Raw genomic sequence first — 14,590 nt, forward strand, 5'->3', positions numbered from 1 at the left:
TGCTACTAGATTGAGATAAACCTTTATTTCTGCAAGATATTGTCTTTGATGATTTGAGTTTTATTTGGCTTCTAAAGTTCTCTACTGACCCAGACCTATTGAGACGAGGTTCGTTAGTTATGAGATGGAAAGCAAGCATTTCTTCAGAGAACTGAGGTATAAAGATTGGAGGGGCCACTCTGACATTCGCTCTTTGATTCCAGACCCTTGGAGATGAAGAAAATGTCTGAGCTAAAACCATTATAAGCATTATGCACAGGAAAGGCCAATCCATATCCTGACTGTAAATTCCTGCCCCTCTCCATGGTGAAAGCAATTCATGGTGAAAATGGTTACCAGATTGCTGCTGTGCCATATTGGAGACTCATTATTGTCCTCTGCTTCTGGCAAATTAGCAACTGTTCATATCACCTTCTTTATGTTGTTCTCCAAATTTCCCCTTTTTGTAAGGACACCTGCCACTTTGCATTAAGGTCCACCCTAATGACCTCATCTTAACTAATAACATCTGTAACAGCCCCATTCACAACTAAAGTCACATTTGGTGGTACTGGGGATTAGGATTTCAACATATGAATTTTGAGGAGACAGAATTCAAACCGTCAAGGGCTCTCTCTCACTCACTTTCAGGTCCTGTGTAGCACACCTTCTCATATCTAAACAGTTCCCACTCTTCCTGCTTGCTAGCCCATCCTTACACAGGAACATGAGGCCACCTTTGGCCACAACTTTGCATTGTCCCTCTCTTGTTCAGAAACCTTTAGTGAGAGTGACTACTCGTTGTCTGGCAGGTGTGATCCAGAGCATATCACTTAGTCCTCTGCAATAAAAAACAAACTACCTTCCTTTTAAAAGTTCTCACCTTTGGGGCTGGAGGGATGGCTCAGCAGTTAAGAACACTGGTTGTTCTTGCAGAAGACCCGGGTTCGAATCTCAGCACCCACATGGCAGCTAACAATGGTCCGTAGCTCCTGTTCCAGGGGATCCGACAGCCTCTTCTGTCCTCCGCAGGCATTGCATGACACGGGTGCACTTACCTATATGCAGGCAATACAGTCATACACATAAGATAAAAACAACAAACCAATATTTTAAAAAAAGATTAAAAAAAAGTTCTCATCTTTGCCAGGTGTGGTGGCATGCGCCTTTAATCCCAGCCCACGGGGGGCAGAGGCAGGTGGATCTCTGCGAGATCGAGGCTACCCTGCTTCACATTGTGACTTCCAGGTCAGCTGTGAGTAGAGAGACCCTGTTGAAAAACAACCAACAATAAGACAAAAACAAAACAAAAATTCTCATCTTTTCTACCCACTGACTCTATCACAATTAAACTATCCCCATTGTTTTTATCTTTCTAACCTCTGCCATTTTGTTCTGGGGGTGGATTTATTAAGAGGACCAGAGGATGGACCATAGAAGACAACTTAGAGTTTTTAGGAAAAGATAGACAATGTGTGTTGGTGATGGGGCACATGTATGTAGAAATAATGGCATATGCAGGGTTCAGGAGCAAAAGCCAGCTGGGCATATTTTTGGGTATTACAAATAGGACCGAGTTGCTGAGGCAAACAGGATGTCAGAGTAGGAGAAAGCATTGTAGCATTGAAGGGATTAGTGAGACAAGAATTTGACTGCTCTGTAGGCTAGATAAATTGCTTAGATTTTTCCCTGTTAATGGATAGTTAGAACTGATTTATAACCAAACTCTGAATACTTTATTTACAACAGTCTCCTGAGTGCCTAGAAGAGTGTGTAGCACACATAAGCTTTAGCATGAGTTTACTCAAAAGAGACAAGAAGTTGGATGAAGTAGTTTATGTGGCGGATAGTCCCAGAAAATCACAAATTAGGGACTGGAAGAACTGGTAATCTTAAGGAAGAAAAGTCCATGATGTGAAGGCTGTCACTGGGCAGGTTACCATGGCAGGCTTCTGGCTACTTAGCTGTGAGTCACTCTTCTGAAAAATACTGAATATCCCTTGGAACGGTTCCTAAGGATGGAAGAACCTGGGATTAGAAGATTTTTTTTGTTAATTACATTTTATTCATTTATTTTGTGTGTATGAGGTGTGTGGGGAGATGCACATACCACAGTGAATGTGTGAAGGTCAGAGGATAATGTTTAGGAGCTGGTTCTCTCCTTCCACCATGTGGGTCTGAGGGATCAAACTCAGGTCATCAGGCTCAGTGGCCTGGAATCTGAGATATTTTTGTGCTAACCTCAGTCTTTCTCTAGTTGAGAGTTGTCCCTGGGACATTAGACTCCAGGTCCTTCAGAACAGTCTAGAGCACAGAAAGGCATATTCCATGGATTTCCAGATGAGAATCAGAGAAATCCAGGGCATGAGGTGGGAAGGTGCTGACCTGGAGCCATGGGGGAAAGAGTGTGGACCAGGAGCTAAGGGATGGGACATTCAGATGCCTGAATGAATCTATGGTATCCCAGACGACTCTTAAAGGTTTTTGAGATTATAAAATATATTCATAGAGGAATCACATGTGCTCATAAGGGCCAGGTACAATGGATCACAGGGCTACATAAATGTTTGAGAATGAAGAAAGGTATGAGGGGAAAACTTGGAGGATTGGCCATGGTTAATGGATTCGACAAGAACAGGGAAAAAATGAATATGACTGGTCTGGTAGATTTGGGTTTGTGTCCTTGAACACAGATAGTAGCCGGGAAAGGACAAGCACAGTGACATGATTAAGAACCTATGTTACTGCCTATTCACTACACTTCTAAGGATCAGTCATTGGGTGAGATACAGGGTGACCCTGTCCCGGCTCCTTAGAGCACTCTTCATACCTGTCCATTTGCTTCTACTTGTGAGCTTACAGTGTGTATGAAAGCATTTTGAGGAGACCGAGGCACTGCAGGCAGAACATTGTAGTGTTTGGTTGGGCTGAGCATAGCATATTTCCCATTCCATTTTCAGATTGTTTTGCTTTATTTTTTTGAGATGGAGTCGAATATAGCTCAAGGTGGCCTCGAACTCCTGATCCTCCTGTCTGTGCTTCCTGAATGTCAATTACAGGTGTGCCTCAGCATGCCTGGCTCTTTTAAAATGTTAAGCTATCAGAAACAAACTAGAAGGAGCTATCACAATACTAAATGTGTGCACACTTTGATCTCATAACTGGTCTGCTGATCCTTAAAACACGATGAGTGAGACAGCCATGGAAGAGGCTTGAATGCTGGAGGTAGAACCCCTCAGAGAGTATCAATGCCATTCTGGCTGGCATGCAGAATGGAAAGAACTGACTGGAGGCAAGTATGGAGTCCACTTGCCCATAACATGAAAGGTTGGGCAACCAGACCACACAGCATGCCTTACCACCCATGGTCCCCACTCATATTCCCTACTACAGAAAGGGATGAAAACAAGACAGAATCCAGCCTTTAGCAAGCAACGAGAGCCAAGTTTTCTTTATGCACCCCCTAACCCCACTTCTCTCCCTCAGGAACCTCTGGCCAATTTACACCACCTGCCCTACCTTAAGACAAGCTCACAGAAATTGTTTGTGTAAAAGTCAACTTTAATTATCCATATTTGGGTCATCCAAGAACTGCCCTTTGGAGGGCAACGGGGAAGATACTGGGGAAAGGAGAGCTTACACAAGGTGGACTCAGTCGGCAACAAGGTTGAGGCCCACAGTGGGGAATGGCCCAAAGAAGCCCTGAAAAAGAAGAAAGAGGGATCTGGAGTCAGGCTGGAGAGACATAGCTCCTCCCTACCTGCACTCCTTTCTCAAATACTTAATAACTGCCTGATTTAAATAGGCCCTCCCCACAGTGACTCAGCCCAAGGATTGATAGCCTGACCCATTGGCTCTCACATGTAGCTTCTCCTTCAGCTGTAATTTTCCCCTAGGATGGAGGCTGGAGAAGAATGGCAAAGTCTTGTTCATGTTCTTGGAAACACCACAGCTACCAGTCCCCATAGGTGCGTCTCTGTCACTTAGTTCATATTATGTTGCCCCAGCAGCTTATCCAAGTTTAGAACGCCCTGTTGTCATGTTATGGGACTAAGGGCCTATTTTCCTGGAAAGCATTTGGGACTGGGACCCCCTGTGTGCAGGCTGCCTCTAGATGGAGGATGTGGACAGGTGGTGAGTGGCAGTGTCACCACCTAAATCCAAGCCTGTTCTACCTCTACTTCTCTGGACCAGGATGGTCTACCCTTCATACCCTCTTGGTTTTCATTCTTGCTCTTTTCACCATCCATTCTCTGACATTTCCATGGTGTTGTTTCATTTGGTTGCTTTTGGATTTGTGTGTGTGTGTGTGTGTGTGTGTGTGTGTGTGTGTGTGTGTGTTTGCTGAGATCCTATTTTTTTTTTTTTGAGGAAGAGGAAGAGGAGGGACAGGGTTTTTTAAAAAATATTTTATTTGTTATATTTATATTATGCATGTGGGTATATTGCCTGCATGTGTGTAAGTGCATCCGTGTCGTGCAATGCCCAAAGAGGTCAGAAGGCTGAGTCAGATCCTGTGGAACTGGAGTTGTGGACAGTTGTTAGCTGCCATGTGCATCTTGGGAATTGAGGAAGAGGAAGAGGAGGGACAGGGTTTTTTAAAAAATATTTTATTTGTTATATTTATATTATGCATGTGGGTATATTGCCTGCATGTGTGTAAGTGCATCCGTGTCGTGCAATGCCCAAAGAGGTCAGAAGGCTGAGTCAGATCCTGTGGAACTGGAGTTGTGGACAGTTGTTAGCTGCCATGTGCATCTTGGGAATTAAACCTGGGTCTTCTGCAAGAGCAGTCTGTGCTCTTAACTGCTGAGCCATCTCTCCAGCCCCAGGGACAGGGTTTTTATTTTTATGTACCCCAGGCTGGCTTTGAATTTTCAATCCTCCCTCCTCAATCTCCCGAGTACTGGTATCACAGGTACGTGCTACCATGCCTCACTATTTTAGGGTAGTCATTTAAAATTACATGCCACATTAGATGATTCTCCTCCTTAAAATATCCCAGTTGATTTCCCACTGTCCTTAGAATAAGATGCAAAGTTTCTCCTGTGATCTGTGAGTCCCTTCAGGGTAAGCACTGGCCTTCTCCAGTTTCATAGCTCTGTCACTGGCTGCTGTGTTCCTCCGGCTGGCCTTAGCAGCCTTGCTTCAGGGCCTGTGTGGCTGTAATGCCTTTCCTTTGTCTCTTTCTCTGACTGTCTTCCTCTTTTCATTTATGTCTTAGCCTTACAAAAGACTTTTCTATCTGAAGTCTGCTGTTTGGAATAGCCCCACCCCAGGCCTTGACAGGAAAGGCAAGAGTTGTTTAGGGAAAATTGGAAATCAAGAGGCCTGGGTCTGATGACAGCTCTGCCATGGACTCAGCACAGCGGGTTGAGTAAGTCCCATGACCAGTCAGGGTCCCTGCTTTTCATTGACAGAGATACTACATGGGTGATTTCTAGTCTGGAACATAGAGTTCAGATTCCAAGGAGATGCCTCTGAGCTTTGCCCACACCACAGAGTGGAACAGGCAGAAGATGAGGTTGAAGCCTCTGGGCTGTGACTCCAGTTTATCTAATGGAGCTCTGCTATTGGTTGGTATACACAAGGGGCCCTTTTATATTAACTGAGAACTCGTCAGCTTTCAATGCCTGCTTGAAACTCAAGGCTAATGCATGATCTTACAATTTGTGTCTTCCTTAGAGACTTCCCTTCACCTCTCATTTAAATGCCCAGCTAGAGGTAGTCTTTGAGAAACAAAGGAAAACAGGGCTACCCTTTGGGTGTTAGAGTTTTTCATCCCAATACCTCTTTTCTCTTTTATATCTGCCTCCACTCTTTTAAACAGGTCTTTTGTAATTCCAACCTCCCTAGGAAAAGTGAGCCCTCTCCTTGGTGGAGTGGGTCACCTCTTGTTTGGGGGCCTTTGAAGCCACTTTGGAGGTAAAGCATTGATCCCTGTTCATCTTGACTGTTGGGCTCTATGGGGAGAGAAGCCAGGAGTTAGGGAGGAGGCAGAAGTATGAGACAGTCTCAGAAGGAAAGGGATCTGATACAAAGTTAAGGCTTCACAGTTCTTGGGAAGATACATAGTCTCACCTTGGGGACTATGAGTTGAAGTTTCTCCCCTTGTTTGCCCCTAGAAGAGACAGGAATGACAAGTGGGACTGAGGCTTGTCAGCATCTAACCCGCCCCCCCCCCACAAGTATAACTAATGCATCAGAAAACTGTTTCCCACTGATTGCAGACTGCTGCAGCACCATGCTTCTAGTAGCTTATACTTGCAGCCTAGTATTCCTGTCTGTCTGCCGGATAGCAGGAGCCAACCACAGGCCTCCACACCTCACTCCAGTGGGTTTAGTGGGGGAAACTGCCTTCCCATTCCTTGGGCATGGATCTTGGGGGTGGAGTCTGCCGATGTGCTCCATCTTTTGGGTCATCACATCTTGGGCAATGTCATCTGTCCAGAACAGACCTGTAGGATTTGAAAAGATGGAGTGAACTAACATCAGGGGCCAAACTGACTCTCCCTTAAGTACATACAGAACCACATTTTATGGAGAAGTTAAATGATATGGTATAGAAAGGCTACTGAGCAACAGTGCCTGGCATGTCATAGTTAACTAATCTGCAGATTCACTTGATGACATGGTGAGGATTGAGTGAAGTTAAGAACGGAAAGAACTCTTTAAAAAACTCCAAGGCAGCCGGGCGTGGTGGCACACACCTTTAATCTCAGCACTCTGGAGGCAGAGGCAGGAAGATCTCTGTGAGTTCAAGGCCAGCCTGCTCTGCATAGTGAGTTCCAGGACAGCTGGGGCTACAGGAAGACCCTGTCTCAAAAAGACCAAAAAAAAAAAAAAAAAAAAAAAAAAAAAAAAAACCCACGGGAATAGGCAATGATTCAAGCTTTGACATGCTTCAGACTATGTTGCAAGGCCTGTTAATACAAGATTGTTGTTTCATCCTCCAGAGTCAGTAGGTTGGGGGGGAGGTTAAAGAATTATAATTGCTATTTTATTTTTTGTGTGTATATGTGTTTGTGTGCATATGTGTGTGCAGGCATGTGTAGGCCAAAAGTTGATGGTGTTTTCTTTAATCACTTTCCATCTTCTTTTTTCTAAGATTCTGATTTTTTTCTTGACTTTTAATTTTATTCTATTTTTATTACTATTATTATTATTTCTATTATTATTATTGTGTGTATGTGTGTGTGAGAGTAATGTGAGTGCAAGTGCCATGGCAAGCAGGGGACAGAGGACAACTCTGTGGAGTTGATTTCTCCTTCTACCTTTATGTGGGTTCCAGGATTTGAACTCAAGTCATCAGTTTTGCATGATTGGGGGCAAGTGCCTTTACCTGATGAACCATATCACTGACCCTCCACCATATGTTCTGAGACAGGGTCTCTCACTGAACATGCATCTCACTGACTAGGCTAAACTAGTTGCCCTGTGAGCTCCAGGGATCCACCTGTCTCCACCAACTTCCCGGCAGCGCTGGGATTATGGACCTGTGCAATTGCTCCTGGATTTTACATGGCTGCTGGAGATCCAAACTCAGGTCCTCATGCTTGCACAGCAGGCACTTTACCAACTGATTCATTTCCCCAGCCCCAGGAATGAATATTCCTGATGGATTCTTTGCTGATACAGGTGTTGCTGGTCTGGAATACACTTTGAGACTTACTGTCCTAAGGAGTTATATATTATTTAAGTATTAGGAGTAGTATTATGAATTCAAGGCAGATTTTCTATCTGATACACACAGGCAAAACTCTACAGAAGAGTTAGCCATCTGTTTCCAAGGGAATCCCGGCTTCCTTGCATTCTTCCCCTGTTATACAGTTTTCACTGCTTCCTACTCAGAGGCAGAGGCATATGCCTAGTCTCCTGGCTGGGTGTTCAAGTGCAAATGGCCCATTTGTCTAAACTCTACTTCCACTCTATCTTATCCCCTTCCCCACTAAGGTGAGCATAAGAAAGTTTCAAGTAAAGACATCTGAGGAAGAGAAAACCTCTCTGGTAGTCGATGGTGCTTCACCACCCTCCCTCCTATCTGACCAGGCCTACTTACCTTGGGGTACAATCTGGTGGAGTATAAGCTGTAACTGCCGGAATAATGGAGCAGTCAGTCCTTGAAGTGGCCAGAGCTGCCCACTTCCTACTTGGCTCTGACCATCTAAGGGCAAAATAACGGTGTCAGCAAGTACCTTGGCTAGAATCATTCCATATTCCAGTTGAAGCCACTACTTTCCCTCCACTCTTAATCCTAAGCCAGGTCCTTTCCCCCTTTTCAAGTCCTCTTTTGCCATTTTCTCCTTCATCTTTACCAGTCCTGTTCTTCAGCCCTTGGATCCCATTCACCTTGATACTGACATCCAGATAAGAACCAAGCACACACATAAAAACCAACCTGTGGAGGTTCAGGTGCCAAGAGCTACCCACGTGAGATGGATAATCAGATGGACAGGCAGAGTATGAGGAAGTAGATGGGCTGCATTTTAGGGGAAATTTTGAAGGCAGGAGGGATTAGGGAGACCTATAATCCTTAGGAAGAAAAAATACCATCTCCTCTGGTGTCTTCAAGGATTGGATCCAAGACTACCCTCCATACCAAAATTTGTGAACCTTCAAGGCCCTAATACAAAATGGTTTATTATTTGTATATTACCTACAAATATCCTCCTGTATAAGTTATTTAAAATTACATCTATTAATTTAGTGTGTGTCTGTGCACATGCTGAGAATTTGAAGATCAGAGAACAACTTGCAACTTCCTTCTACCATGTGAGTCTCTGGGATTGAACTCAGGTCATCAGTCTTGGTGGCAGATGCTTTCGTTTGCTGAGCCCTCTCACCAGACCCCAGCTCCTCAGCCCCCGTACAGCTTCATCTTTCTGTTACTTATAATATCTAGTGCAATGTAAATAGCTTTTTGCTGCGTTGGGTAGGGAACAAAGAGACAAGAGGGGAAAAAGTCTACACAAAATCCAAGTTGGTAGAATCTGAGGATGCAGAACTCTCTGATGGAGAATCTGTGGGCAGGGAAGGATGACTATATTGATTTGTGTAAATTCTGAGTGCTGGAATCTTTTTCCTGAAATCCAGCTTGTCCAACTGTGCATAAGAGAAGGTCAGGGGTGAGTGAAAAACAACAAAACAACAACAACAACAACAACAACAACAACAAACCCCTTTCTTCCCTTGGTTAATTATTAAGACAGGGACTTGCTATATAGCTCAGGCTGACCTCAAATTCTCTATTTTCCTGCTTCAGTGCTGGGACCGCAGAGGTGGGCAGAGAGAAACTGGCTGCATTAGCAACCTTGGGGGTGGGGCGCGCGTTGCTGTCCGTGGTGCTGAGAGTAAGCCTAAACCGGATGTGGCTACCACGGTAGAAGGAGAGTCACTAGGTATCCTCCTCAACTTCATTCCCCACCCCCCACCCTCTAGCCCTCCCCTCGTTTGCCACCATGCCTTCTCCCACAGTGCTTTGCGAATCCTCTGCATTGGCTTCCAAGCCCAAAAGTGCTGAGGAGAGTCTGGGCGGCAGACTAGGATTTGGCGCCTGGGTCTGAGCAGGGATTTTGAGACTGTGCGGTCCGTCTCCGACAGTTCGGGAGTGAGCTTCAGGTCCACCCCGGATGACTCAGAGCAGAGCCGGAGGAAGGAAGATGGTCCTCTTACCCACTCTGACCTGTTTTACCCCCTACCTAGACTTCCCTTCCTTCCTAGAAATTGAGTCACAGCCACCAGGCTCTTGTGAGACTTAGTAAGACTGAGCCTTGATTCGTTTCTTCGCCCAGCTTACTTCCTAGATACCCAAATACTAAAGCTCCTGGTTTCTGCAGCCCTGCTCATTTATTTTGGCCCCTCAGAGGTCTGGCGTGTACTGTGACTGACTGTCCTTGGCTCTTCCTAATCCTTAGCCCCAAGACTACGCCTTTTTCTGTGAGACACTCTCTGATTTATCTCTTCCCAGCATCCCAAACGGTTTACCTCCTAAGTTTCCTCGCCTCTCAGAATTGCCCTTTGGCCTTGCCTGCCCCCACCCCCACCCCCAGGTTTCCTCCTAACCGTGGGCACTCATGTCGCTGCAGCTCCCTGGACGGCTGTAAAACAGAAGGAAGCAGATCAGCAGCCGAAGCCCCCCGGAGCCCGCTGGACACAGAGAGCTCTGCATCTTCCCGCGATTCGGGATTCAAGTCGCAGTGAAAGTAAAAACAGCCAAAGGGGCTGTGCCATGTTGTCACTTTCCACCCGCTAGCGACGCGGGATTTGCAGAGCCTTCCTCAGCAACTCGGCCAATCGCGAGCGGGCCCTGCCCCTGCAGAGGCCTACCCAAGTCACCCATCACCTTACCGCCTCTCTCTAACTCGACCCTTTGGAATTTTTGCCTCACCCCCCACCCCCATGCCAATACACACTTTTTGACATAAGCGTCTACTCTCAGTCCCAAGATGGGAGAAACTGACGACAGGTAAGGTAAGGGTAAGAATTAGATCTATTTCATGGGTTTGGTTGTGAGATTTAAATATGAACTGCAACAGAGCAGTGAGCACTCAGTGTGTTCAGTTTTTTATTATCTTTGAAGCTTTTGCTTTGATTTTCATTCTTTTAATTTTTTTTTTTCTTTTTCTGGACATGGTCTCTCTGTAGCCCTAGCTGGCCCGGAGCTTGTTTTTTTGTTTGTTTGTTTGGTCTTTTTGAAACAGGGTCTCGCTGGAGCCCCAGCTGTCCTGGATTCACCGTGGAGACGAGGCTGGCCTCAAACTCACAGAGATCCACCTGCTTCTGCCTCCTGAGTGCTGGAATTAAAGGCGTGCACCACCAGGCCCGGCAGTTTTTTTATTATCTTTGACACTCATTTTATCTTCATCCACTTAAATCTTTTTGCAATGGTATGGGTTCAACCCACAAAATATATTGTACATCCATTTACATTTTCCCACATCCACTGCGGTTTCCCTGATCCAAACCACTGTATTCTAAATAGAGCTCTTGCAATAACTAGCTACTTTCCTATGTGTAAGGCAGCATGTTGAAATTTCTAAGCCCTAAACTGGCAATTCAATCCAAGTTTTGTTGTAAACTTGGGTTGATGCATTGTGCATTCTCTGAATGACATCATCTTCATTATTTACTGTTCTTTTGAGATTTCAGTGTGAGCCCTGAGATCTGAACAAAGACCCTCTGATTTTGTGGGTTGGAAACATACTACTGCAGAAGCTTCCTAACATGTATACATCCACATATATAAAGAGTTTAAATGGAGTTACCCTATAATAGGATACCAATGTTTCTACTACACATCATAGACTAACAAAAAGCCCAGTGCCAGGAATGGGTTACTTCTTTTTGAGTTGTTAGCCGGTGGTGTCCCATAGACCTATTGCAGGTTATTGCATTGCAGGCTATTGCCATTGCTCTTGGTTACCCTTCAGAATTTGATAGTAAGCCCTGTTGCTGAAGACAACATTTGAGTCATAGAACATGGAGAAATCAAGCTAGTAATGACCTGAAGGTTTCATCCCTACTGGCTAGCTATCACAGTGCTGGAAGATGCTGTGCATGCTGCTGGGGGAGAAAAGCAATCATCAGTCTTATGCAGCTGTGAACCCTGTGATCTGCAGTAACAACCTGCCTGACAAGACATGCCCACTGGTTCAATAATGGCACAAATGTCATAGGAGTAACCAATCACTTCCTGCTTGGATTTAAGGCCTGCTCCACAAGATGAAATCCATAATGGCACCATTATTGTAGCCAAGAGCCTGTGATTAGACAAATCACAAGCCCTAGAGGAGAACCCATTGCTATTATTCTGTTAAATGGGCAGAGTATTAAACAGACTCCTATGACTTATTGTTATACTCTATGAGTATAGTACATTTCTAAGCACTCATCAGAGAAGCTTCTTTCTGCAACAGATGGCCTACAATTGGTCAAGATGGAGTAAAAAAGAGACTGCAGAATTCTCAGGCCCTAAATGGGGCATCTATATCACACCCCCTTCTACCTAAGCTCAGAGACCCTTGAGGAAGAGAGGGCAGAAAGGTTGTAAGAGTCAGAGGTAGTGAATGACTACAAGGAAATAGTGTTTTCTGGGCACAACAGGGCAGTGGCACACACGAAATCACACTGATTATGACAGCATGCACAAGACCTGTGCAAGCCTAAGCCAGATAGAATCCCAGCATGGAGAAGGGAATTGGGCATTAAGTCTCACTCCTAGCTGAGGAGGTTTTGGTAGCTGATAGCTGCTGGGAGAGTGAGTCAGTTTTCTTTAAGGGTGTAGCCCTTGGTAGGTCAATCATGCTCCAGTCACACACCCAAAAGCATATGGGACTTAGTGGGTTTAAAAAAAATAAGGACACAAAGTTGGGTGAGTAGGGAAGGGAATGGATCTGGGAGGAGTTGAGGAGGGTGAATGTGATCAAAATATATTGTATGAAATTCTTAAAGAATTATTTTTTTAAAAAGAGAAAGAAAAAAAGGTGGTTAAGAATGTGAGGCATTTGTATATGGATGTTAGGTTTTCTCTCTGTAAATCACTCATTTCCCAGATTTCTTCCATTTCCAGCTGCTTTGGCATCCCTGTGCTCTCAACTCTGCTTCTCAACCAATTAGACTGTCACTTCCTGACTGAGTTCGCTTTCCCTCTGTGCTGCACTGAATGGTGATGTATCTTCAAGGGGAAATCCTGCTGAAGGTGAATCTCACCTGGTGGCGCTTTTATCTTTAAAAGTTATGATCCTGTTAGTTTTTCTTGCTTTTGGTTGGTTTCCATGCCTTTATATAGCTATCTTTGTGTTTTGTCCAGAATATGTTACATATAACATTAATATATATTAATAGGAGGGTCTGACACAAGATGTTTTATCATGCCAGGACTTGCAAGTTTTTCTTATCATTGATTATATGCGGGATATTGTATTTTCAAATTGTTTATAGAAAGAATTTGAAGAATGCTGTGGGGCAATGAGTTGATACATTCCATCCTGGAGGGAAACTTTTAAGACTCAGGAAATTCTAAAGAGAAGTTGTTAAGACTCAGGAAGAAAACAACTCAGAAGCTCAATAAGTTCCTGGAACTGAGCAAATGTATAAGGCCCCTTCTTTCCCAAGGTTATATGAGTTGAGAGATGCATTAATCTTTCTGCCCCTCTTCCACTATGTTCCCTGAGCCTTAGGTATAGAGGTTGCATTGTAGATGTGCCACTGAGGGCTGGGCACCTCACAGACACTTATTCTCTGCATTTGATCAGTTCTAGAACTTTTTTTTTTTGTTTTGGTCTGGCCTGAAGCTCTACCTGCCTCTGTCTCCCGAGTGCTAGGATTAAAGATATGCACCACCACACTCCGAAACCAGTTGTGGAACTTTGTAATAGTCTCCACCTGTTGCAAAAAGATGCTTCTTTGATGAATGGTGAGAGGTACACTTGTAAGGCTATGCATATAGAACACAGTAAAGAAATTATGTTGGCTTATGGAGGTGATAGAAGTAGATTTTTTTCTCTAGGGTCTATAATCTTTCCAGTCATTTGTACTTGGCTATGTTTACAGTACCACACATGAGTTCCATTTCCTTCCCTTGAACAGGCCTTAAGTCCAATTAGACAGCTGTTGATTACCTCCAAGATAAAAGTGCCACTACTGTACTGATATAGTTTGCTGGGCTGGCCATTATTGTGCTTCATAGACTTTACATCTCTGTAGGGTCCTTGACTGGTTTTCTCCCTTGGCAGCTTGCATGGTATCTTCTGATACTATGAGAGCTAGCCTTCAGGGAGAAAGTTTCTAGCTCAGTTCCAGCTCACTTACTTTGACTTCTGTGTCTGAAGTATGTACTGTCTTCTACAGGAGGATTTTACCTTCAAGTTCTTAGAGGCAATCAAGGACTGTGGCAATAGCCTCAGACTTCTTTTGGAAGTCTCTTGGACTACCCTGACCAACAAATCAAAGGGAGGTTTCCCATGCTTGGCACCGTGATGTTTTTGCAATTTAGTCTTCAGTTATACACATGCACTCACTTTTGTATTATATGGGTATTTTTCAGTAAGCTTATTAAATAATTTTTAAGTCCAGGAGCAGACTGTTTTGTGACTAACTTCTGGAGGGTAACAAGAGGGCAGAGAAGCTTCAGTCTGCTACAGTTTTTCTCAAAGAAGGAAGCAGCTCAAAGAAATTTAAAATGTGAGGAAAATGAGGTTGGGAATTTATGTGTTCTTAGGCTGGGCCTCCTCTCTCCCACCTCAATTCACAGTGGGATATAATAACAATATCTATCTGGGCAAGTATTGAGGCACAATGACTAAGCAATTGCCTGACAGCTGACTTTCCTTGACTCTCATGTCCCAATCTTCTCATGCGTTCTGATTTTCCCATTCTATGAAGAGCTAGATGAGAAATCTGAGCCTGGCAGAGTCTCATTTTCATACTTAGTAATGAAACAGGAAAATGACCCTAATCTAGAACTAATGAACTATGACCTCAGTATAACTCTGTTCTATGTGGTAAGTACTAACAAATGTATTTTTACAAGAACCTTATGTACTCCTGATAACAAGTGTGCTTGTTGATATGTATAGAAACAACAGGGCTTTGGCAACTTCTACTTGTACTC

General features: G+C 44.2%; 1 protein-coding gene across 1 annotated transcript; it reads right to left on the bottom strand.

The window, feature by feature from the left end:
• Positions 1–3,529: 3,529 nt before the first annotated feature.
• Positions 3,530–10,241, bottom strand: Resp18 (regulated endocrine specific protein 18). The gene is made up of 5 exons (XM_008825769.2): positions 10,042–10,241; positions 8,039–8,143; positions 6,305–6,437; positions 6,061–6,100; positions 3,530–3,681 (listed from the first exon to the last, which is right to left on the bottom strand). Exons 1-5 carry the CDS (start codon positions 10,145–10,147, stop codon positions 3,631–3,633), a joined length of 435 nt encoding a protein of 144 aa, XP_008823991.1. The 5' UTR covers positions 10,148–10,241; the 3' UTR covers positions 3,530–3,630.
• Between the last annotated feature and the right edge of the window lie 4,349 nt (positions 10,242–14,590).

This window comes from Nannospalax galili, unplaced genomic scaffold, assembly GCF_000622305.1.
Source record: "Nannospalax galili isolate Female #2095 unplaced genomic scaffold, S.galili_v1.0 scaffold127, whole genome shotgun sequence".
Lineage (NCBI taxonomy): Eukaryota > Metazoa > Chordata > Mammalia > Rodentia > Spalacidae > Nannospalax > Nannospalax galili.